Source organism: Carassius carassius, chromosome 13, assembly GCF_963082965.1.
Source record: "Carassius carassius chromosome 13, fCarCar2.1, whole genome shotgun sequence".
Taxonomy (NCBI): Eukaryota; Metazoa; Chordata; class Actinopteri; order Cypriniformes; family Cyprinidae; genus Carassius; species Carassius carassius.
The window spans coordinates 22,956,631-22,984,069 of NC_081767.1; the positions used below are offsets into that span (position 1 = coordinate 22,956,631).

The 27,439-nt window shown below is 39.2% G+C and overlaps 2 protein-coding genes across 4 annotated transcripts in view; both read left to right on the top strand.

Moving 5' to 3' along the window:
• Positions 1–3,645, top strand: part of LOC132156117 (enhancer of mRNA-decapping protein 4) — a 29,614-nt gene extending 25,969 nt beyond the window's left edge. For all 3 annotated transcript variants that reach the window (XM_059564986.1, XM_059564987.1, XM_059564988.1), the window contains one exon: positions 2,449–3,645. In XM_059564986.1, the coding sequence (XP_059420969.1) occupies positions 2,449–2,632 (184 nt within the window). In that variant the 3' untranslated portion in view covers positions 2,633–3,645. The remainder of the gene's footprint in view (positions 1–2,448) is intronic.
• Positions 3,646–5,738: 2,093 nt separating this feature from the next.
• The window catches only part of LOC132156129 (neuritin-like), a 39,250-nt gene continuing 17,549 nt past the window's right edge, over positions 5,739–27,439 (top strand). Inside the window, exon 1 of the mRNA XM_059565003.1 lies at positions 5,739–5,880. Within this exon, the coding sequence (XP_059420986.1) occupies positions 5,769–5,880 (112 nt within the window). The 5' untranslated portion in view covers positions 5,739–5,768. The remainder of the gene's footprint in view (positions 5,881–27,439) is intronic.

The following is a 27,439-nucleotide window of genomic DNA, read 5'->3' on the forward strand; positions in this document are numbered from 1 at the left end:
GTCACGTTCTATACTACAACTTTTTTTTTTTTCATGTGTCCTTTATATGGAAATTATTCTTTCAGCACCCCTCTCAGTTTAAATGAGTATGCAAGAGCATGCACAGCACCGTGCTATTAATGATTTAACACTTAAGTATTTATTTATAGCCCTCTGTATGTTGTACGTGATCAAGGGCAAAATGCAGTTTCATATCACAGGATATTAATGCTTTAAGTCTCAAGACATCGTCCCTTTCTCCTCTTTAATTCCTATTTGGATGACCTTGTGGTGAAGGGGACATCCGCTTCTGTGGCAGTGCTGCATTGGGCTGCAGTTATTAAGGTGCTCTACAGTCAGGGCTGCATTAGAGTTCTCTGCTGGGGGAAAGGCACCAACTCCCGTGAATCACAGAGTAATGCTCTGCCTGTGTGCTGCCAAGTCCCTTTACTGCTATAAACTGCTCTGTCTGCCAGTCCTATCTCTGAATTGCGCTCTAAAATACTAGTGTTTCATACTGCCCATATGTACATAGCCATTTTCCATCTGTAAGCCTGTCCTCTTTCTGCACGGACATAAGGATGTTGTTTTATGCTTTAGGTTTGATCTATTTTTAGCACCGGAATAAATATTTACAGCAGTCTGTGCTTTTTTTTTTTTTTTCATGACAAAGAACATTAGACACCTTCATATTTAAAATTATTAATGAAAGTATGATTTTCATATATATATTTACTTTTATTTATAATTACTGTATTTTACAGTTTTTGCTGCTTAATATTTTTGTGCAAGCTGTGATACACTGCCATTAAAAAGTAAAAAAAGAAAAAGGTAAAAAAGCTTCGCCATCACAGGAATAAAGTAGATTTTCTTTTTAAGTGAAGGTATTGCTTGGGAATATTAATTAACATTGTGGTCAAACTTGAGTAAAATAAACATGTTGTATGTGCCTGATTCATAAACATTCATGAACTTTCATTCAGACATTCAGACGCTCCCATTAGATTACCAAAGAATGCTGTTATGACCCAATTAATATTCACACTACATCTTAATCTTCGCAAATAAAGGTTAGCAGAATACAAGATGTGAACATTGATTTCTGTGTTCCGGGAATGTAACATCTCTGTGCCAGTAGATTATAGTTGAGATAACAGCACTGTGGGCTTAAATATATTGGAACAAGACCTACACATGTGAAAATAGAGCAAATTGCTATGAGGCTTGAAAGCTTAGCCATCTGGACAGGACTATACTGCAAAGTCCTGTGTATATTAAGGTCATTGTATTACTTTTTTTCTTCTTCTTAATCGGAAGCTTTAACTTAATGATTGCTTGTAAGGTAATTAAGATGACGTCTGTGCAACATGAACCTTAAGTCTCTGGTGGTATCATACACCAGTCTGTTAATTTTAAAAGGCAGATGGAGAGAATTCCCAGATAGTTTTTCAGACAGGTGGCATTTCATAATCCCTGATGGATTTGGAGAGAAAACCAAAAAAAGCTTTAGCCCAGAATAGTTTAAAGATATAACAGTCATGTTCTATTAGCACAGCTGTCAAAAAAAAAACAGCAGATTTGTGTTTGACGACTGGATGAATGACTTGTGCTGGCAGCATACACTACCATTCTTTTCTTTTTTATATACATTTAATTAATATTTTCATTAATCAAAGATTTAAGAGACATTTACAATGTAACAAAAGATTTTTATTATAAATAGAAACACTTTTATCAAAACATCCTGAATAAATTGATCACAGATTCCCTAAATATATTAATCAGCACAGCTATTTTCAACATCAGTTAGCACCTTGTCTTTTAAAATGAGCATATTAGAATGATTTCTGAAGGATCATGTGACACTGAAGTAATGACTGCTGCAAATTCAACTTTGAAAGCCTCAGACTTCTTGCACTTTTTGAATTTAATATTAATACATTGTTAGAGGTCCGGCCCAGTGCAAAGTGCTTCTAATATTAATGAGAATTGGCTTCAAAGCAAACTGGTGATCATAACAGGAGAGATTAAAGGAATTTAGCCTTCCTGCATAAACACTTTGATAAAATAAATGATGTAAATTGTGCCTCCAGTTAGTCTGACGTGATGTGATGACGTTAGCTTATGTTTTACAGTCATAAGTCAAGAAACTCTAAATGCCTGGAGAAAGCTTTTTTTTTTGGTTTCCCATTCATATAAAAGGCACTTGTTCTGAAGTATGCAATTTGAAATGTCAGTTTTGCTCATGAAGGCTCATGGAAGTTAACCCGCAAACCTTTTACTAGTGACATAAAAAGCTGCAGAAAGAGAATAGTTTAAATGTCATGCTTTTTAGATATCTGCAATAATATGAAATGTTTTTCATATATAAAAAATTGTTTTCATCAGAATATGCAGAGACTTTAGAATGTCCGTCATTGCAGAAAGATTCCCCCCCTAACATGACCCCTTTCTATCATTCTTGTGTAGCTATCTTGAAGATGCTGTAATGAACCTGGACCATGGAGATCCAGTCACCAAAGACCACATGTCTGCAGTGCTGACCCAGGTACGACAGAAGCTCTTACACTTCCTGCAGCAGGACGCCCACAGCCCTCTGAGCAAGCGCGCACGGCGCCTCATGATGATGCTGCAGGGCCTGGTCAATCACTAGAGCCCCTCCGGATGATGCAGCTGACACCTTCACAACCCCTCAGTCATCGTTCTGCAGTCTCATAGACGACCGTCACGACCTCATACCACCCTGTTGTTCACTTGCTTTATCTGTGCTCTGCAGCTTATTGGCTCTCTCAGAAGCACTATTGGGAGTTGTAGTCTAGGCTTGGACTTAGGATATATTGGCAGTTTTGGACTACATCTCTCCTCATCAGTCCCTCCCTCGTTCCTTTCAGATTTTTCTGCATTTAAAAAAATCCTTAGTTTGTATGAAGCACCATCATGAATGCAGAATGGGACATATAGGCAACTTCAGTTATTTTGATTATGCATTCAATACCAGGAGACCACAATTTTTTTTTTTCTGCTTTCATTCTTGACACATCAGGAACAAGACTGGAGAGCGTGAGAGAATGAAAACTATAACATGAACACTCCAGATTTCTTCTGAAAGGCTTGTTTCCTGGCTGCGCTGCTTTTTTCTCCTTTTATTTCATTGAGACATTATCATCACCACGTGAATATTAGCCCTGTTGGTTATTGATAAAGGTTGTATATAGGCCACTCATCCTTATCTGACTCAACTGATCTGCTGAAAATAATTTGGCCAAGTTGCTGCTTTTTCATGTTAAGTGGAGCATCATACATGTTCCTGGAGTGATTGTTGATGCTGTCAGGATTTGAAAAGTTCAAACAGTTAAATTTATGGACAGCTGCAAAAAAATTACCCACACAGTTGATACCATGTTTTTTCAATCAACAGAGACTTGTAAAATATGTAACATGGCTTATTACATTACCAAGGAATGCTAACAACATAGTTATTTAGAATTTCTTCGAAAGGAACCTTGAGTCTGTAACTTGCAGTACATCTGTAAGTCATTAGAGGGCAGGCATTTGTGTATTCTGTCTAATTTTATATGCTGCTTCTGTACTTTTTTTTTTCAGTTCTGCAGAATTACACTACATTAAATGCAACAAGGCTCTTGTTAAAAACCAATTTCACAGGGGGAAAAATTGTGTGTATATATATATATATATACAGTTTTGTTTATTTTTTTTCTTTGAAATAGTTTTTTTGTATTGCCGCACCCAAATATTTGAAAGTGGTGGAGAAATGCCTGTTTTCTGCTCTGTTCTGGTTAGTTGATTTGTATTTTATTGAGATTGAGAACACTTGTTTTTCATTAAGAGGGACTTTTTGGTCATGGCCTTTGATAAAGGAAGACCAGAAAGAAAGTGCCTTATCAGACTGTTGCGTATCAAGTATTGGTAATCGGGTCCTCTGACCCAACGTTAGGTGCCACATTGGGGTGTGTGGCATATATCCAAGCAAACTTTCTTTTTCAGTAAAACACGGAATTGAAGTTAGGAATGGACAGGTTTGTTACTGAAACATTTTGTAAACCGTGATCTGAGTTAATTTTTTCAGCCATTTATTCCTCACAAGTTTCATGCTAATGCGACGAGGAAGTGCCGGCCCTGCTGACTGTTCATGTTAACACATTATTTATTCCCCTGTAGTCTTTATTTTTAGAGCTGTGCATATTATATCCATAGCTATTTGCAGCAGGCAGCGTGGCTTATTAGGAAATTTTTACAGGGTGTAGGCAATGTGTCCTCTTTTGATTTTTTTCTCATAAGTATAAAAAAATAAAGCTCTTTAAACGGACATGAACCTGCTGTGTAATTCAAGGTAAATCTGAGGCGGTAATAAGGATATATTAAACTCGGCATGCTTGCATGCTAATGGTGAGAGCCATGTATTCAAAAATAGTTAACCTTTTTACGAATTCAAAACCCCACTTTTGTTCAAGATTTGTACACCTGGATTATTCCCATTTCATCTTAATTTCTCTTTCTTCTATGGTATAGTGTCCAGCAAAGTTGACCTGTGATTGAATAGATTGCCTTGATTCAGTTTTATGTTATGTCAGGTTGAAACGTCCTCTTGTCAGTTTTAAGATTTTGTTGCAGTGCAAGGTGAATTTGTTTTCGATGCTGTTTTAGACCGGTCTGATGTTGGGGATACTATACTAATACACAATGCCTTCAGTTTTTGAGGCTTACAGACCTTTTTCCCGTCAAGAGATTTGCATTGCAGGTTGTGAATGACCATTTAATTGTCTGTAATTTTTTCCATTGTGTTCTGATTTTTGTTCCTTGTGAATGCAATTCTGTTGTATATTTTACACTTATTTCTTTCATCCTAGACGTTTTGGAATAAAAAAAGGAAAACCTTGTTCAGTGTTCAGTTAGACTCCATGTGTTTGCTTTTCCATATACCTGGTTAATTGTAATACGCTGTGGCACCTCCTTACACCATTTAATATGGATAAAATGTAAGTATTTATGAAAAGACAAACATTAATAAAATCACAGAGATGAAAATATAAATGCTTGAGAAAAAAATCAATCTACTTAATATTTAAGATGCATAAAACAAAAAAAAAAAAAGATAATTTCATAAACTGCAGTCATCCATTTTATTTGCATGCAAGTTCCACTTAGTAATAGTAATTTGTCCTTATGAATTGTTTTTAAAACTTGTGAACATAGGATATCCATCAGTTATATATACATTACATGCAGTATATAATATCTATATATCTAAGTGTGTGTGCATGTGCAACATACAAAATCTCTATTATAAACATGTTTATGTAATTATAACCGATACAAACTATGGAAATACTTTATTTTAATGTCCTTTGTTACACATATTACATGTATTTATTATGGTAATAAATTATGGATTATTACATGCAACTAACCCTAATTCGAACCATACATAAGTACATGTTCAATAATATTTCTGCTTAAATGAAGTATAATTACTCTTACTGTAACAAGGACACCTTAAAATAAAGTGGAACCGAATCTGCAGTATTAGTGTAATTTTAGTAGATTTTATTACAGAGCATTAGTCAATATACACTCAAGTAACGTAAAATATCGCTTTTTAAATATTAATATCTATGTACGTAAACTACTGACGTTAGCGTTATGTCAAGTTTGCTGATGACTTGTTAATGAAAGTGTATGTAGATGAGCGTGAGTGAAGTGGAAAGTTCCTCCCCTTTACTACAAGACACGCGCGCGCAATGCGACCTGAAGCTCCGAGTTTCTATTAAATGAACACACATCTGTCTGAACTCTCTTCTGTTTCTGTGCCCTGGGATCTGTTCAGGATGACGCCTCTCCTCTGCAACGCCTGCCTCATCTTGCCTGTTGCTTTACATCTGCGTAAGTTGATGCTAATACATTTCCTAAATCGTTTCAACCGGTCTTTTAAATGCATAAACACGGACTTCTGATCAAATGGTTTCGAGGTTGCTCGCTCTTTCTAGCCAGCATACACATGAGGCAAACCGCATTTTTTGGTTTATTTAGACTGCGATGAATCAGCTTCAGAGATATTATGACTAATGTAGATCAGGAGAGGCTACCTTCTCGGATTATGTCATTGTTCATGGGCTTGTTTTACCTCATTTTAAACAGATAATAAAATTATACTGGCGTGTATAAGTGTGAATCTGTCCAAAGTGCTGCAGAGTTCAGACTCGAGGAGTTGAGGCAAGCTCTGGATGTTGCCGAGGCACCACTGACGTCTCGCTGTTTCTTTGGAGTCAATGCAAATGTTGATGCTACTTGTTTTCCTCGAGGATTTAATCTGTGTGGGAGAAAAAAAAAGAAAAAAAACCAACACATCTAACGTTACAGTTACAAATAATTAATAAAAGCAGCTGTTCTGCAACTCACAGCTCTTCTCTCCGGAAAGTAAACCCCAAGAGGTTTAAACAACAAGATGTAATCAGTCATAACGTGTGTGAGGGAGGAAAATGTGTTTAGTCGTATAGGATTTAAAATATGCAAGTGAACTGTATGGATTTGTGGTTCTGATTCTTTGTAATGATCCCGGTTCTTTAATGGTTCCATTGTCAATTATTTTTGTAGCCTACTGTATAGGAAGAAATGTTAAGTAAAGAAAAAAAAAAAATATATATATATATATATATATGTATATGAAAGAAAAGAAAAAATGTATAAAGAAATTGTTGAATTTACTGCTCCCCAGTATGACATTAAGATTTCAAAAGTTGTAGCAAATTTGAAATAAATGTAATTTTTGTCAAATGTGCTCTTAAACATTTTAATGACTTTTTATAGGCTGTATAAAGTAAAAAATAAAATAAAAATAGTTATCAGTAACGGCTCCGACTCATAAGGGTTTTGTTTCACAAAAAAAAAAAAACACTCAAAAGAGTCATTCTCTCGGGATTCAGACTACACGACACTTGCGTTGTATGTTTTTGATTCACCTTAGAGAATTTGTTCTGACGACTCTGGTGTGTCGAGACTGTTCAGATAGAGCCCGTTCAGTCAACTGAATAGACACGTTATTTTTGAAAGTGTGTTTCTCATAAATAATACCTCTAAGCATTATGAGCATTCTACTATCACATGACTTGTTTGTATTGGCTCCACTCACAGCACAATTGTTTATTTATGTACTTTTCTGTCCCTTTATTAAAAATGACAGTAGATATGCTCTGGAAGAAAGAGGGACGTGATAAAAACTTTTCAGAAATACAGGAGAAGAAACTTTACACACACACACACACACACACACACACACATATATGTATTATTTATTTTTAACATATAATAGCCTATATAAATAATATTTATGAACTTGTAGGCCTGTCTGAGCAGTTTTCTTGCTTTATATTAAAACTTGTGCAGCACTGCACCATATCTCCAGCTGAGCCAGGCAGTTGTCATTAATTTATAATGCCATAAAATATGAGTTAACTATTCTATATCAAAGTAATGATTAAAAGCAATCATTATTCTACGATACAACCACACTGTAATTTAAAGTAAAGTAATAACCCCTCTCACGCAGTTTACTTAGGTGCTCTCTCACAAACATATTCTCTGCGCTCCTGTCAAGTCTCTCTCTCTCAACCTCTTAATTCTGTGTGCCACAAGTGCTCACAAGTGTGCCACAAAATCAACCAATCGGAAAATTAAAGGTCAATTGTGATTGGCTGTTGGTCTCCAATCAAATCGCTAGTAGAACCAAAGCCCTATCATTTCCTATTTAGAATTCAATAACGATAAATGGAAAAATGGCTTGTTTATTCGTTTAACAAACGGAAAATGAATTTTTGGCTTGATATCTCATTTTGTCATTGTCATTTTGGGGTTTACAAATCAGTTTATGGCTTCAAAAGGGCTTGGGCGTCATGACGTCATTACTTGGCGTGGCCGCCATGTTGATGGCCTCCTTTACTGCTACTTGGACTACTGCGCAGTGTTTAGACAGACTCCCTCTCATCCGTGTGTCTTAATTTGATTAATTAAAAATCTATTTCAACCATGGTAAACCGTTGCTGCATTGTGGGATGTAACAGCGCAACATATTATCGCCATGGGGTAAATAAAATGAGAATGGATTAACTTTACACCACTTTCCTGCTTGGAGGCGCGACCACAGAGACCATAACATCTGAATATTCATTTATATAGCTTAAGTCAACATTGAACTTTTAAAATAAGGTAAATTTCCCGGGTTACTCATCCAAAATACGGGAAATTTCAACATTCATCTTTCTGTTGCTATCCCTCTGCTGACAGCAGAAATCCGTACTACAGAACTGCTGCAGTTAACTAACGTTAAGCGATTTGTGAAGCTAGTTCTAACATGACTTTGCTTACAGATAGGGCTGTAGTACTCAAGTCGGGTCTTGGACTCGAGTCCAGACTCGAGACATTTTTCTGTCGTCTCGGACTTGTCTCGGACTCGTTGCATTTGCACTCGGACTTGTCTCGGACTTGGCCATTGGACTCGCCAAGTCTTCTAGTTGGTCTCGACCGAGTACAGCAAAAAAATAAAATAAAAAAATTCTCCTTCAAAACAAAACCATCATGACCTCCTAACAATCCCCATATCTGTTGATTGGCTTCATCACTTTGTCTCCTCTGCACCAGTAAGCTGGTGTGTGGTGGGCATTCTGGCGCACTATGGCTGCCGTCGCATCATCCAGGTGGATGCTGCACACTGGTGGTGGATGAGGAGATACCCCCTGACAATGTAAAGCGCTTTGAGTGCCTAGAAAAGCGCTATATAAATGTAATGAATTATTATTATTATTAAAACCACATTTGCATGATGTCGCAACTGAAAACGTGTGGAAAACACTAGGCGCGCCGCTCTCCTTATTTCCAAAGCACTCTGTAATCTGCGCTTGCGCTCCAGTGGGGTCTGCTGTTGCTGGGCAACCATGACCCGCTCTCCATGAAGACGCAGAAGTTTCAGCAAAGAATAAAAGGATTTCCAGCACTAAAAATCCCTTGTAGTAGCTCTGCTAATAGATTCATTTAAAAAATGGCTATCCTTGTACAGCTATGATCATCTGTTTCTCCATCTTAGCTTTCAGTATTGTTCCGGGAAAGAATGTGCATGACCAGCGGTGCACTTACTGCGACCTGAAAAGTTTAGATGTTTCTAATTTAATTTTCTACCTGTTAGATTTTATTTACGTCTGCACCTAGATAGCCTTAAATGTACCCTTTACAATAATGAAATACTAATTATTGTTGTACAGTATAGGGGTTGCAAGACTACTGATTTCTACTAGTCGATTTTTTTAATAAAAAATGCTTGAGTTACTCGACTACTCGTGGTTCATGCTATTGTAAATTAAAACACATTAAATAGTTTTTTTTTTTTGATCAATAAACGCTTATTAATGTATAGCCTTAATGCAACAATTACATATGTAAATTTTAAAAACTTTATAATTATGACATTACACATTTAAATTTTCATGTAACAGCCAGTATTTGTATCTGTAACAATCACAACATTTTTCCTATCTGCATTCGGATACAACATCATAGAGTTTTAGGATAAGACCGTTACGACTTTTTATATTTTTTTTCATAGTTATCACTGAACAAGTATGTCGTGTTAAACTAAAATAATTATTAATTTCTAAAATAATATTTATCATGAAAGCAGAGAGATGTCATGATAAACGTTTAGTGATCATTTGAACACAACATTTTCATTACACAGAACACTTTAAGCGAGTCTTAATGTTAATGAACTTCTCTAAACAGATGTGTGTGTGCCGCACAAACCAGCAAAAGGTAAAGATGCAAACATGTAGGACAAGTAGACAATGTATCCGTATCTAAGCTGATTATTAGCCTACTCTTGAGAGAGAACTGATTTAGTTTTTTAGAGACTGAGACGCGCAACACTGCTGTTTGATTGGTGAGCGCGCTGTGCTTATTCCATTCATTCGTATCATATCGTAGCCTAAGTTTTAAATCATTGCCTTTTAAATATATACAAATACTATAACGTGTATGATATATTATTATAGGTAAAATTACTCTTGCAACGCTCTGATTTCTGAGAGATGCACAGAAAGGCGATAACAATGCGGTGTTTGATTTGCGCTCTTTTCACTCATAAAGTTTACATTCATTACAGTAATTCGCTGTGCCAAGGCATCAGTCATATACATTTTTGAGCACAGACATAATGTCAGCAAAAGCAGCATTATTAAGTAAATAAAAGTAAATAAAAAAACTCTGTCCTACAGAGTTGTTACTTTGCACGTGCTTTTTGATCATTACAAATAACAATGTAAAATTATTTTCTTAGAATAGGAGATATGCTGTCTCTCGCATCACAAACATTATCAGTAGTTAAGTATGTTGTCTTGAAGAGGACCCTTTTTTTCTCTCATTTGGACTCGGTCTTGACTTGGACTCGAAACTTTTGGACTTTGGACTTGACTTGGACTCAAACCTCTTTGGACTCAATCTTGACTCGGTCTAGACTAGTCCTGGACTTGGACTTGACTTGGACTCGACAAAGCTGGACTTGACTACAGCTCTACTTACAGATTGGCGTGAAATCGTGCTGTCACAACAACCACGCTGTTATCTTAAAAAGACCAACATCATGCTAAGGTTGCTTTCAAGTAAGTAAAACGATGCTTTGAAAACATCTGTTCGCTGGAAGGGCAAGGAGTAAGTTAGCAACAGGACAACAGCACAGAGACTTGACAGGTCCGATGGAGGGGCTAACAGGATATTTTACAGGAAAATACTAAAACGGGAAGACAGCGGGAAAAGAGCTCAAATACGTGAGAACCCCGGAAAACAGCTACTAACTACACTTTTGAAACACATAGTTAAAAGTCCATGTGTGAATGGTTGTAAGCACTACCGGTTACTAATCTAGCAACTAGGTAGAGCGCAGCTTACCTTTGTCCGGATAACTGTATACTGTTTGCCGGTTCTATGACCTGCAGCTCCTGAACCTCTCCATTTGTGAACTGCACATGAAACTCCAATGACTTCACTTGTAGCTTCGGAACTGTTCTGAAGTGTAGGCGCTTACAAAACAAACAAGGTAGCCGAGGATATCTGTAATGCAAAAGTGCGGCAGCAAGTCGCCGTCGGTACTCCACTATTTGTTGGGAATTTCATATGGATCCAAACCGTTAATAGTGCCGATTTTGTCCACATACCAGTCTCTGGCATCACTATTTAGCGTATCCCTATAAATCCCACAACCTTTTTGCGATTTTAACATCTTTTTTCTTTCTCCCAACTCTGCTTCTTCTTGTTCAACTTGCTGTATGTTTACATTGGCGAGGCCATCAATATGGCCGCCACGTTCCAGAATGCAACGCGGCGCCCAAGCCCTATATTTCATGCGCACTTGTGGGCAGCGCTGAAACACTGCTTTCATCTGATTGGTCGAATCGCTCCGCCTTCAGCACGTCTTTTCATTCTTTTGGGCAGAATAAGAGTCAGTACGAGTGCGGCACTGTCAAGGTCAAGGTCAGTTTATTTATATAGCACATTTAAAAACAGCTAGTGTATGCCAAAGTGCTGTACATATACAAATAAAGTAAATATAGTGATTTAAGAGATTAAAAGAAATGACTCAAAACACAATCAATACAAAAACACATGAACAAACACAGACATACATTTCATCCAAATGCCAAGGAGTACAGATAAGTCTTCAGGCGGGATTTAAAAACAGGAAGGGAAGCCGCAGATCTAATATCTAGAGGTAAGCTGTTCCAAAGTCTAGGACCGGCCACAGAAAAAGCCCGATCCCCCTTAAATTTCAAACGGGAGCAAGGTATATGCAAGAAGAGTTTATCAGAGGATCTGAGGAAGCGAGAGGATTGCTGATAGCTGAGAAGTTCAGACAAGTATGATGGGGCTAAATCATTTAGTGCTTTATACACAAATAATAAAATCTTAAAATGGATCCTATGTTGCACTGGTAACCAATGAAGAGATGCTAGGACAGAAAAAATGCTTTCTCTCCTCTTAGTACCAGTCAGCAACCTCTGCGTTCTGGAGCAGCTGCAAGCAATTCAACGATGAATGCCTGAGACCCATATAAAGCGCATTGCAATAATCAAGTCTAGAAGTGATGATGGCATGGGTAACTATCTCTAAATCCTTAAACGAAACATAGATTTTAATTTGCCTATTTGCCTTAGTTGCTGAAAAAAAGCTGTTTCTCACCACAGCACTGTTTTTCAAAATTAAGATCAGTGTCAAAAATTACACCTAATGTTTTAGCAAAAGGAAGAATGTTTGATGACATATGATCTAGATTGATATTGATATCCAAGACAGCACCTGGGGGTCCAAAGACAACAATCTCAGTTTTGCTATCATTTAGTTGTAGAAAGTTTCTGCCAGTCCAGCCCTTAATATCTTCAAAGCAATTAAAAAGATCAGAATAAGAGTGATCAGAACTAAGAGGAATGTAGATCTGAATATTGTCCGCATAACAATGAAATGAAATATTATATTTCCTCATGATTGAACCCAAGGGGAGCATATACAGACAAAATAAGATACCCTGAGGTGTACCCCATAAGTGAGCAGTGCCGAAGGAGAGGACGAGTGTCCAATCATCACCTTAACTGATCTGTCGGAGAGGTATGATGAGAACCAATCCAGTGCTGTGCCCCTAATGCCAACTTCATCCCTTAGACGATTAATAAGGGTTACATGATCAACTGAATCCAATGCAGAGCTAAGGTCCAGTAGCATTAAAATAGCAGATTTTCCAGAGTCCAAAGCAAGGAGTAGATCATTTGACACCTTCAGAAGTGCAGACTTGGTGCTATGATGGGCTCTAAAGCCAGACTGAAATTTATCTAAAATATTGTTTTGTGAGATAAATGAAGATAACTGATTAAAAACATTTTTCTCAAAAATGTTTGACAAGAATGGCAACTTAGAAATAGGGCGGAAATTTGTAAGATTGGTTATGTCTAAATTTGGCTTCTTAAGAAGAGGCGTGATCACTGCTTGTTTGAGGCATATAGGAACACACCCACTGTCTAAGGATCTGTTTATAATAGCCAATACACTAGGGCTGATAGTATTCAGGACCTCTCTACAGAGCCGGGTGGGGATAACATCCACAGGTTGGATGTAATGTAATGTCTGAAACTAGCACTCACTATTAATTAGCATAATATTTGAATCAGATGTTGCTGGACACATAATTCGTCCTGCTGCGACTTGCAAGTCACCCCTTTAAATTATTTCTAGGTTATAGTATTGTATGAATATTGTCCCACTGTAAATACAGTGCAAATAGTTCTGTCTCCTTGGATAAAAGTGAAGTGGAAATAAAAATCTATTATAGACTGAACAGTTCCATGATAATATACACAGTTCACACAAATATATTATGTAAACACAAACTTTTATTTCGGATGTGTGATTAATCGATTTGATAGCCCTATCAGTTTTACATTTCATTTTTACAAAACATCACTGAATGAACTCATGATGTAGAACCAGTCAGTAGTGTCACAATAAGTAACATAACAAAGTGACTATTAATGTCTAATGTTTTTGATTCACCAGAAAGTACTAGTTTGTAAGAGTCATTTGATCTGAAATCAGACTACACTGATCGTACTGGTCCAGCAGTGTGGTTGCATGGAATAGCTTTTAAAAAACAAAATATTTTCAGCTGAATCCATTCAAATATGAGGCTTAAATTGTTTGCCAATTTAGCCCAAAAACATAGACTAACATTGTTTTTTTTTTCTCGTCATATTATATCAGATTAGAAAAATGCAAATTAGAACAATTTTCACAAGTCATCTCAGATTCTTGAGCCTCACTGAGTGTCTGGTCTTTCATTATAGACTCTGTATATAGCTTATAGTCCCTAAATAAGCGCTGTGAAATGAACCAGCAGCTGAGGCATGACATCCCCTCGACTCCCCACCCCTGTGACACCGGGAATGAATATTCATGAGAAAAGTGACTTACTTCTATTGAAGTTACAGGAACTTTTGTCCTCTAGAACTAATGAATCCTGAGTGATTCAGTGGTGTTAACATCTGTGTGTGTGTGTGTGTGTGTGTGTGTGTGTGCAAAGAGAGAGAGAGAGAGAGAGAGAGAGAGAGATGGAGGGAAAGACAATGACCCGACTTAAAGGGGTAATTAAAGGCAGCTGAGCTGGAAGCAGATTCTGCAGTGCATGGGGAACACCTGTGTTTTTAACTGAAAATCCAAGGTCACTGCAGTCCATCTCCAAATTGCTAAATTTTGTGAGGGTTGCATATCAGGATCAGAGGTAAAATGGTCATTGAATCCCTCGTGACATTCTGAGGTTCATTGTGCAGCCAAATACGGTCATCACCCTTTTTAGCACTTTTTGAGAGGAAAGTCAACTGCTACTTTAAAATAGTGTATTTGACTTACTCAGTTAATGTGTCAGGTGGTACATACCAAAATGATTGTGATTATCCTAAGGGAACATCTTACTGTTACAATACAAACACAGCTCTTTTTTCTATCACGCATCCTACGGTTGGATTCTCCTGTAACTATAATGGATGAAGCGCACTATCCAGTTGAGCTGTTGCTGTTTATTATTATAGAAAGACATCAGCTATCTGAGTGAAAGGTCCAAACAGTCCTTTAGGCTTGTCTTTTCTGTTTCAGTGGTGCTGTTGAGGTGGACATAAGGAAAGATTAATATGGCTGTCAGGTTTGTTTGATCACGGTTGACTGACTGTTCCCTCAATGGCTAACCCTTTGAACCAGTTGAGCTGAGACACGTACACTCAATGTGGTTTTCTGTAATTTCAGCCATTATGTGACAAGCATGAATAGTTTGACAGAGATTATCTGAAGAGAGAAGAACACCATAAAACAGGTATCACAGGATGGGGAAAACAACACACAGGATGACAGAGATGAAGAAGAGGGAGTTTAGTTGTGAACAGAATACAAAAATAAAAGAATACAAAATAAGAGAAGAGATGAGAAGAGACAAAATAAGGTGAAAGCAGAGAAATAACGAGATGAGAGAAGTGAAGAGGTAGGGTGAAACTAAGTAAAATAAAAATAGATGAGACAAGAGAAGAAATGAGATGAAAATTAGGCAAGATGAGATGAGAAATGAAATAAGATTAAATGAGAAGAGTAAAAATAAGAAATGATGAGACTAGGCGAGGAGAGAGGAGACCAGATAAAGAGATGAGGAGACAAGAAAAGAGACAGGTCGAGACGAGAGAAAAAATGAAATAATATGAAATGAGATGAGCCAAAACAAGAAGAAATCAATAATGACGATGCAAGTTAAAAGAAGAGACAAGATGAGAAAATGAAAGACATGATGAGACAACTACATGAATTGGAGACAACATAAGAGAAGAAATGAATTATAGCTTTTCTGAATGGCTAAAACATATTTCCTGAAACCATCACTCATTTTTTTAAAACACAAATCCAAAAACGGAACCCCCACAAACACACACACGTCTGGTCTTGCTATCCTTGTGGGGACTCTCCACAGGCGTAATGCTTTTTCTACTGTACAGTCCGTATTTTCTATCACCATACACCTAAACCTACCCCTCACAGGAATCTTTCTGCATTTTTAGATTTTCAAAAAACTTCATCCCCACCATGACATAAGTCCCCATGAGTCTGTGTGTATTCAGGTTTAAGTCTCCACCAGAATAGAAAAACAGGTACACAGTGTGTGCATATATATATACTATATATGTGTGTGTACTGTGTGTATATATATATATATATATGCATGTATATACATATGTATGCATGTATATACATATGTATATATATATATATATATATATATTAGTGATGCACCGAAATGAAAATTCTGCGCCGAAACCGAAAATTTAGGATGCACTTGGCCGAAAACCGAAACTGAAGCCGAAAATGGCTTCTTTTAAAAACGTATATATATATTGCTTGGATTTAATGGATCTGAATTGAAAAATCACAATATAATAATCAAACTTTTATTAACAGTTACATAACAAAACATAAAATATTTTTTACAATAAATATAAATAATAATTATTCTTCAAGTTTTATGTTCCATCAAATAAAATAGTTTTTTAAAAATTGTGCAAAAAAATCCACAATTTTGGAGATTTTTGCAGAACAAATGTTACATATTGCAACTTTGGTGTCCTCTCGTATAGGGCTGTCACTTTTGTGAAAAAAAAAAAATCCTGTTCGATTTTTGAGAAATAGGCAAAGTGTTCATTGAATCGTTAGTAAATTGCCTATATTTGGCGTTGATCCGTTTTTCAACGCCAAATATAGGCAAATCCACCGACAACTAAACAGGCATTAGGGCGAACGTAAAGAGGGCGCTTGAGACGCGAACAAGTCAGCAATGTGGACTGCCATAACATCAATGAAAAACATTACTGAAGGCTACATTGATATTATGCACTTATAGGCTGTGTGTGTGTGTGTGTGTGTCAGAACCTGCAGTTGCTGTGTGACGCGCGTTCGCTGCGAGCGTATAGTGACGAGCTGGACGCGCTCCGAGAGAAGGCCGTTAAAATCGATTCCCTGTTTTCGTTTTCGAAACTTGTGTTGGTTGGTCCGATCGATTGTGCAGCTTTTGTGACAAGCTTTTTTTGATTGTGACAGCTCTTTGACATGCTTAATCTTTGATAGGCAGACGCGTGATAACAGCTCGACCGTGAGTGAAACCTAAGCGCTTGCTCACGGATGGGAGGGGCAGGTGACATTCATTTTCTCGGTTTACGTTTTCGGCTGTTTTTTTTATTTCGGCCCGAAACCGATAATGCCATTTCGGCCGAAAATTCTGTGAAAATTTCGGCCGAAATTTCGGTGCACCCCTAATATATATATATATATATATATATATATATATATATATATATATATATATATATATATATATATATATATATACTGTATATATATACTGTATATATATATATATATATATATATATATACACACATATGTATATATATATACATATGTATATACATGCATACATATGCACATGCATACATACATACTGAGGGCTTCATCTACATTGCAGTCAGGCAATGGGGGGGGGGGTAGTCTTGCAATTCTACACAAGATTCTCTTGCACTCTTCTTTTGCTGTTCTTTGAACTTTTTTTTAACTGATTATGGTAGCCACGGGAAATCTGCTCAGGTCAGGTTGAACTCTTTGTTCTGCCTCTACCATTCCACACACAAGAGCATGGTCTTTCACAGTAGCTCTGTGCACTTTGAACTGGCTTATATTTTGTACATTCACATATTTAGAAACAAATGTGAACAGTTCTGATTAGCATTTGGACCAATCAGACACACAACCTTTTGTTACATGTAACAAATAATATCTAATCCCTTCTAACCAAAGGGTCCTTGGACCTTTCACCCGAAATGCAACTGTGACCTCAAAAAAAGGCAGTACAGGCCTCTTGTTATCATGGTAACAAAGACACACATCAACATATGTTTGTTTTACAACTCGAAGGAATGTAGAGTTTTCACTCTAAATTCACTTTGAAACAGACAAATGTACCCTTGTACTATACAGTCCATCCTAATTATATCTCCCTCTAGATATAACCACTTGAGAAATGTAGGAACATGTACCCAATTTCCCCATTTCATTATATTTCCTTTTAAAGTGTTTCACTTATGTATTGATACAAACTCTTTTAAATGAAATTTTATTAATAAGATTCGGGAGGAGCGCGTCAGATACTTAGCCTAATCAACACAGGTGGACCATAATCAAGTAATCAATCCCATAGTATAAATATCGCTGACTTCCCTCTATCCATTGACGGTTTATCAGCATGCTGGTTCGCTTCGTCTGTCACCTTACCACAGACCCAATTTTCGTACCAACGAAGAGAGCTACACAGGGGATTTATAAGACCTGCTGCTTTTGCCGGACCCGAGATAATTTCTACCCAGCCAAACACGGCCGTTGAGCAGCATTAAGCGTCATCGTGACAGCTGCTCTCCTCGCCAAGCCACACGTCGTGGCCAATAGACCGTGCAAGCTCCGAGCTCGCATTGCTCGACACAACGATCGTGCTGCCCGAGACCGAGCTCTCCCCGAGCGCTGGATTGCAGCAGAAAGAATCCAACCAGCCTGGGCCGAACCCCAGTTCTCACCGCGGCTCAGCCTTTTACCCCGGTGTTCCGGCCGAGTGGCAGTTTGAGGCCGCTTCCTCTAGCGGCGCAGACCGCGCGACGTTAACCAATACATTTTCAGGTGAAGACGCAAAAAACAGGTTCTTCTTTTTCTTCATTGGATTTTTACGGCAGTTGGCATCCAAAGTGTTGCATCTAAAAGCAGGTTCGCGGCTAAAGTTTGTTAAACGACGTCATGACGCAGTTCCGTCTTCTTCTGCTAGTGTTTTATGGCGGTTTTGGCAAACCAGCGTAAAGGTGCATTACCGCCACCTGCTGATCTGGAGTGTGGATTGTGCATAGATTTGGACTACAGATACAAACGTTCCGTCGGATGATGATGCCACTTTTAACCACGAAGCAAAGGCATAACATTCGCCTTACCGCGCACGTTTAAACCTCACGGAAATGATACAGACATAAGTTCCATGAAAAAAAAAAAAATGCTTGTAAGTCTCTGGATAAAAGCGTCTCTGCTAAATGCTTAATTTAATTTTAAATTTTAATTTCCATGCAAGTTTTCTGGTAGGACCAAATCATTTAGGGACCTATTTCACCATTCACCGGTGTGATCACTCAAAATTCATCTAAAACGCATCTGCCCTAGTGTTTCGACGCAGGATAGCAAGTGTGAGTAAAATTACTGTCGCCTTTTAAACTCCACATGAAATCAAAATTGACTATATTTACTTTGTTCGCCTAAATTGATCATTTTGTGCTGAACAATTCATCCATGCGAGCCAATCCACACAAAAAAACGAAACAAAAAAATTTTTGGCTTCATAATCTTTAATCAAAATCTGAAAATGCCCCTCCCCTCTGCATTGGAGGACCTTCACTGATGACGTAGGCTTGAGGAATTTGGTGTCTGCTTAATCCGTGTCACGCCCCTCCAACTGACACTGACAGTAGACAGGCTGCCTGTGTGTTTGCGAGCATTGACAGCGCGTGAAAGGAGAGATGGCGAGGAGGTGCATTTTTGTAAATGATCCTCCCGTGTGTTCCTGTTCTTCATCTTCATCTTCCTCCTCCTCCTGCTGAAAACTAAATTGCGGAGATTCAGGTGGCGAGTAATCCTCAACAACCAATTGTAAACTTGCGTTTAGATCTGCCTCCATTTTTTGAATTAAACACCTACTTATCTAGATCCAATCAGGTGCTAGTTGGAAAATAAGCCACGCCCACTATTTTCCTCATTTATTATTCCGTTTCTCTCGGAAATACGCCACAACACTGGAGAAAAGTCGTTTGCAACTTCCGTTTCACGGGGACTTTAAGGACCGTAATACGAAAAAACTGGCAAGTAAATATTTTTTATTATAATTATTAGGTGGCCTACCATAATTCGGCTATCAAACCGCTCCGTTATCCCATCTCAGCACTGCACTTCACACTCGCCCGTGCTCTCAAAGGATGATGTGAGCCTGTAGGTGGCAAAGAAGTCTCCATCCACAAATAGACATGCATCGTTTGCAGATATAAGGTATTCCATCGTACTTTAACAGGTAAATCCGATACGTGCCATATTTTAAAGGAGCTCTCACTAACGGAGTTTAATGCCACAGTTACATTAGAATGCATCTCATTCTGGTCTCAGGGGCGGCGCGTCGGTCCCATCATCAGGCATGTGGTCCGGAGCGCGTATGACCAAGGCATCATTTCAACCGAACTCACTCAAAATATATGAACTTACCGGTTTTTGAATACCTTATATTTAAGGCATTTGTTTACATCCATATTAGGGTTAAATCGTTGGACTTTAAATGGAATCTACTATCGTTTAAAAAATAAATAAATAAATAAATTCACAGGACAAGCAAGATGACAGTAGTGCCGACTACATGAACTAGCAGTTTTAAATATATTATATATTTAATGCCAGTTTATCAGTTATTGTTTATCACCATTATTGGTGATTCCATAGGCTCTTTCGTGCACCTGCATGGTTAAAATGGCAAATAGTAAGCTCAGACAAGTATAAAGAATCTTTCTCTTACTCCACCCATACATGATTACATCGTCGATATGTACCATCGATCTCATGTGCTGACAATATGACAATTCGACAACGACCACATTGCCGATACATGGCACCTATTTGGGGTACACTGGCACAGGAAATCCAATTTATTTTTGCACGCTTAATTTCGAATACAATGACTGCACCAAGATTTATCGGACTCATTATCGGAAGCAGCTTATTGGATTTGCTAAACAATTATTCAAGTAAGCCTCACAGCGTCTACCCTCGTAGACAACCAAATCCTCCTTAGTATCGAACTCCCTGTCAGGCGCTGCAAGAGTGCTCCCGGTTGAGCCAACCTTTGCCTTCTCCGTTCAACTATCAGCAAAGCTTACTCGTATGACATCGTGAGTATTAAACTCCTGTCAGATGCTTTCCCGCTTAAGCAATCTTGGACTTTCCATCCGACCACCAGCGAAGCTTACCCGATTAAAAAGCCAGATTAACCCAAAAAAAAAAAAAAAAAAAAAAAACACCGGATGCCGGCCATAGCCTCCCGGCCAGATAACCTTACCTTTTTCTATCCTATGGCCAGCAAGGCTTCTCTCTTCGATGCCAGGAGCTCGAGCTCCCATCGGATGCTGACGAGAGCCTCCCGGCCAGACAACCTCACCTTTTCCATTCTGCAGCCAGCAAGGCTTACCCGTTTGTTGCCAGGAGCTCACACTCCCTTCGGACGTAGGTGAAAGCCCCCGGCTACCCTTTTGCCATTCTGTCTTACGTACGGAGAGGTTTACCCATCCAATGCATGGAGTCAAGGCTCCCATTGGATGTAGGTGAGAGCTTCCCGGCTAGACAACCTTAACTTTTCCATCCTTTGGCCAGCGAGGCTTTACCGTTCGATTCCGGGAGCTAAGCTCCTGTCGGCTGAAGGTAAGAGCCTCCCGGCTGGACAACCTTTTCCGTCCTACAGCAAGAGAGGTTTACCCGTTCGATTCCTGGAGTTAAGCTCCTATCGGACGTCGGTCAGAGCCTCCCGGCTAGACAACCCGACCTTTTCCATCCTTGGCCAGCGAGGTTCACCCGTTCGATGCGAGTGCTCCCATCGGACGCTGGCGAGAGCCTTCTGGCCAGCCAACCACGACCATTCCATGTGGTTTAGGTTACAAAACCTACAAGCAAGCCGTTCGATGCCGCAGGTACCAAACACACAAATAAACCCTCCTCCTTCCTACATTCGTCAAGGCTTACCCGTCTTTTGCCGTGAGTAGCAAACTCCCATAAGACGCCGACGACAGCCTAACGACCACTCAAACTTACCTTTTCCATCCTACGGCCTGCGAGGCTCACCCAGTTGTTTTTGGGGAACAGGAAGTCCCCGTTGGATGCTGGCAAGAGCCTCCTGGCCACCTATCGTTACCTTTTCTGTCCCACATCCGGAGAGGCTTACCCTTTTGATGCGCGTGCTCCCTTCGGACGCCGGCGAGAGCCTCCTGGTTAGACAACCTTACCTTTTCCTTTTCTATGGTCAGCGAGGCTTACCCGTTCGATGCGCGTGCTCCCTTCGGACGCTGGCGAGAGCCTCCTGGACAGACTTCCTTTTACGTTTCCACTCTACGGTCGGCGAGGCTTACCCGTTAGATGCGTGTGCTCCCTTCGGACGTCGGTAACAGTCTCTCGGCCACGCAACTTACCTTTCCATTTGACGGTAGGCGAGGCTTAACTGTCCGATGCTACGAGTCTCGTCCTCTCGCCAAATCCTGCAAAAAAAAAAAAACAACAACCCTCAGCTACCCTCACATCTTTTAACCCCACCTGGCGAGGCTTACCCGTTCGATGTTCTGAGTTTAATGCCCCATCGGATGCCGCGAGAGTCCTCCCAGTCGGGTTTTCCCTTCCACTCTCCTTGTCCGGCGAGGCTTACCCGTCTGATGCGTGTGCTCCCTTCAGACGTCTGGCGAGAGTTCTCCCGGTTGGGCCTATGCTTGCCGGCCGCAAGTGAGTCTCATCCATCCGATGCCATGAGTCGGGATCTCCCTTCGGATATTGCCAGAGTCCTCCTTGTCGGCCAGCCCAAAGCTTTTTATCTGCCAAACCGAGAGGACCCAGACGTCCGTCATTCTGGGCCCTGAGAGGCTTCATGTGCCCTCTCGGTCAGCATTAGGCCCTTCACCCACTGAATAGCAGGGGCTTTCAGCCAGTAGGGCCCGTACGCCGACACCGTGACCTATTTCTCCCGGTCGGGCACCACAACCACGCTGCTCCTTCTCATCGGCCGGTAGGGCTCACCGTTCCAACGCCACAAGCTCCAGTTGAGCATCGGCTCGAGCCCTACCGACCGGGCGCCAACAACTACGTAGTTCACTAGCTGCAGCCGGTAGGGCCTACTCTCCCAACGCCCAAGTCGCTCCCTCTGGAGTACGTAGGCCCTTCCAGCCTGCCAACGAGACGACTTCTCAGGAAACCAAATCAGCCCCCGCCAGTACTCTATGCTTTTTGTGGGGGGCATTCTTTAAACTGGCGGCTGTCCTCTTGTACATTTGCTTTTTTGGGGGGTACTCTAGGTTCGGGCCATTCCCGAGCTCGGAGCCCTTCCCCGGACAGCATGCCAAATACGCATACCATACCTCAGCTAATTATATGTAAGCGTGAACTAGTGAAATGAAATTTTATTAATAAGATTCGGGAGGAGCGCGTCAGATACTTAGCCTAATCAACACAGGTGGACCATAATCAAGTAATCAATCCCATAGTATAAATATCGCTGACTTCCCTCTATCCATTGACTGTTTATCAGCATCCCTCCTCCACCCCATCTCCTCACTTTGAGTTCACTTTATAAATAGACGGGGAAGGACCCCCCGTCTTACCTACTCTAGGTTCGGGCCATTCCCGAGCTCGAAGCCCTTCCCTGGACAGCACGCCAAATACGCAGACCATACCTCAGCTAATTATATGTAAGCATGAACTAGTGAAATTAGGAAGTCTTGAATTAATGGTTAGAGAGTCTGACTTGCAATTGAAGGGTTGTGAGTTCGAGTCTCGGGCCGGCAGGAATTGTAGGTGGGGGGAGTGCATGTACAGTGCTCTCAATACCATGACTTAGGTGCCCTTGAGCAAGGTATCGAACCCCCAACTGCATCCCGGGTGCCACAGCATAAATGGCTGCCCACTGCTCCGGGTGTGTGTTCACAGTGTGTGTGTGTTCACTGCTCTCTGTGTTTGTGCACTTTGGATGGGTTAAATGCAGAGCATGAATTCTGAGTATGGGATTCTGAGTATGGGTCACCATACTTGGCTGAATGTCACGTCACTTTTTTTTTTTTTTTTTAACAGTTCACAGGTATGCCATGTTTGTTATCTTTCGGCTGCATTTTTAATGGTCTAAATGTTCATTTATATTATATGTTGGCACTTATAGAATGTATTTGTGTTACCAGAATCTTTAATAGTTTCTTCATCAACATCCAATCAGAGGCCAGATGTGAAACATATGCCTTAGGACAAAAGGTTGTAAAACTTCCAACTCCAAACTCCAAAATGTACCATTCCTCATCATTGATCACTGATCACCAAATCAGGTCAGTTCGTTTAGATTCAGGAATTCCAGGAGAAGATGCTGAGCTAAGAGCCTTAAAAACCACCCTAAGCTTGCGCCAGGCCTTTGGCCTTGACTTTCCATTCATCAAGATTCTCTGATTCGAATTGGTCTTTCTCATCAACTCACTTTTGCAGAGACCAACTGGAGCCCCAAAGTGCATCAGGACTCTTTTTTCAAACAATGATGACGTAAGTATCAAACTTAGTCTTATTAATTGATACATTAAGTATCATATGCACCTTTTACAAAGGTGTGTTTGAACTAAGAAACTGATGTTTCCTTCGGGCTGTAGATCTGCTGAATATCAAATTCTATGATAGCTTCATGGTTTTTACTTCTCTTCTCTTTACTGCTTAAGCTTTAACCCTTTTCCTATGCCCTCTGTACGCGCATGTGTGTTTTAGACTAGTTTAAGTGTTCATGTAGTTAATAAAGTCTTACTTGTATCACATTTGAGGTTGTTCATTATTTGCTCATAACTGAAGTCCCTAATTATGCAGATTTTAGCTACTTGCTCTCAGTATTTTGTACAGTAAGAAAGTTATTTTCCTTAAACAGGAAAGTAACATTCTTACAATTGACAGACAGTTGACACTGAGAGGTCAAGTAAATACTTACAGCGGATCTAAATATTTATAATTAATCATAACTAGTCATGACTGATTATTCATATTTCCCCTTTTAGCTGATTTGCTACGTTTTAATTATTGTGTGTAAACGATGACAACCGTGTTTTTAACTTTTGCTTTCCTGTCTTTAGAGTTTTGCATCACAAGTTTATCACAGTGCAAATTACATTTTACTGAGTGAGAATGTGTTTAGAGTTTTGCAAGTGTTTAGTGTCTTAGTTAATATGAAAAACTGTAAGATGAAATGAGATGAGTCAACACAAAGAGAAATGAGTAATGATGAGACAAGATATGAGACAAGATGAGAAAATAAAAGAGAAGAAGATACGATAGAGGAGATGAGTCGAGGTCAAATGAAAATACATTAGACAAGATAAGATTAAAAGTGATGAGACAAGGAGACAAGATGAGAGAAGTTAAAAGACAGAATGAAGCTAGATGAGTCAATATGAGAAGAAATAAGCATGGATTAGACAGGAAGAAAAGAACAGAGGAGAGAAGAGACAAAGAGAACGAGACGAGGTTAGAAGACAGGAGAAAAAATTAAATGAGATTAGTCAAGAGGAGAAGAAATGAATAATGATGAGACGAGGAGAGAAGAGAAGAGAAGAGACAAGATAAGAGAACTAAAGAGATAAGGATATGAGAAAATTAATGAGATGAGTAAAAGTAGATGAGACAAGAGGAAGAGAAATGAGTAATGAAGAGGCAAGGAGACAAGACATGAGGAGAAAAGAGACAAGGAGAGAAATTTAAATTAAATTAATTTAAATTTAAAAATTTAAATTAAATTCATGCATTTAGCAGACGCCTTTATCCAAAGCGACTTACAGTGCATTCAGGCTATACATTTTTACATATCATGTGTTCCCAGGGAATCGAACCCCCTTGCGCTTGATAGCGCAGTGCTCTACCAATTGAGCTACAGGAACACTCGAGAAGAGACAAGATGAGAGGTGAGAAGACAAGATGAGTGAAGGGATGAAAATACAAGTCTACAGTAAGTAAAAAGAAGAGATAAGACAAGACAAGAAATCATAGGCCTCATGCCCATTCAAAGTGAGTAGCACGTGTCCCCTCAGATTTTTGAGCAAAGCGGATTTTAAGTTCAGCTTCCAAAAGACAAAAAAATAGCCTATTATTATTTTCTATATTTAATATAGTATAATCACACAGATTTTGATGGCAGTTTCCGAATGAAAAAAACAACAACAACAAAAAAAAAAATATATATATATATATACACTCACCTAAAGGATTATTAGGAACACCTGTTCAATTTCTCATTAATGCAATTATCTAATCAACCAATCACATGGCAGTTGCTTCAATGCATTTAGGGGTGTGTTCCTGGTCAACACAATCTCCTGAACTCCAAACTGAATGTCAGAATGGGAAAGGAAGGTGATTTAAAGGCCATGTTGCAGGTTAACCACCACTTTTGATTAATGGGTACATAAATCACTCAAGATATTTATGTCATTTTTAAAATGTCTCAAAAATGGTCTTAAAGACCTATTTTTTAAGTTTTTGGTATTAACGGTTTTTTTACGCAACACAGTGATGACGTCACGTTGGGGAGAGGTTGAGGAAAGGTAGCCTCAGTCTAGTATGATGTCCAGGCAACCCGTAACCCGTGTTTTTCCAACCTTAAACCCGTGAAAGTGCACTGGAACGGCAAACAAACTCGTGACTTCCCACCCATGAACTCGTGGCTCGTACTAGATCGATGTACTCCGAGTTTCGAGGTCACACAGCACGCAAAACAACGATGGCAGCCCCTACAAATAATACTGCCTACGGATGCAATGTTAATGCAAGTGGTACATGTTGAAAAAACGATTATAGGTCAATGCAACGTTGCAATAAAATAAATAATCTAGTTACAATTCCTTGCGCTCAGAAAGTTTGGTGTAACTTGCCTGGAACGGTACAAAGTCGTTAGTAGTGGTATGAAATAGTGATTACGAGCTCAAAAACCTGCCTGGAACGCAGCATCAGAACTAACGTTATATCGACTGACTGGGATGAGGAAGAGGTGGCAAGAGCCAACACGTATGATCCGCAGCCGTGTAATTTCGATCGAGCCAGTCGTGAGAGGGCAAATGAGGAATTGCCAAGAACTGATGTCCGTCAAAGCCTATTCATGGTCCGAGGAGAATTAGTGGAGAGTTGGTGAAGTTTCCTGGTGAGTTGCTATCATTTAGCATCGCAGCAATGAGCACTGGAGCTGTTCTACGAGCAGCAGTGCACAATAACGACACACACACATATATATGTGTACACATATATACATATATATATATATATATATATATATATATATATATATATATATATATATATATATATATATATATATATATAATTTTATTTATTTTTTACTGTCATTGAGTAGCACCGAGTAAAAAAAAAATCTACGTTTTCTTTATATCTAGTGGCAGTGATCATGATGTTAGGTTCAGATAAGTATTGGTAACCTTTGTCATAGTGTCGTAGTACTGGTAAACTTTGTCTTTGTCATCTAGAAATAGAAGGCATCATGCTTGCTATATGGACGTTTCTAAGCGTTTATCTCGTCCTCCGGTGAAAATGTTGTTGCAAACGTAGCCGTGTGCGTGTCGCTGTGTTTGGCAGGTGCTTGTGTGGGTGCTGTCCCATGGAAACTGCGCTGAAAAGCTTGTGCTGTAGGGAAGTGAGTGCGTTTGGGTCGCTGTTGGTTGATCTCTCTCTATCTATCTGTCTGTTTATCTATCTATATATGTAGTCCATCTATCTATATATATCTATGTATTTATCTATAATCTGCGCTATCTGAATACTCTCGTCTACTACTCGTCTCTCTCTAATCACTCTCAATGCTCTCAAGGCGGCTTTGGTAAATTCTCTCCCCAACGTGACGTGATGCAATGCATTGTAGGGGAAAGGAGACCGCTGTAAGATAGTACCTACTTTTTCGTATTATATTCCGTTTTGTGATACCCAAAAACATAAAATACAATGGATAACAGTTTAAATGTTTATTACCCACAAACAAATTGCACAAATTTGTTAAAAA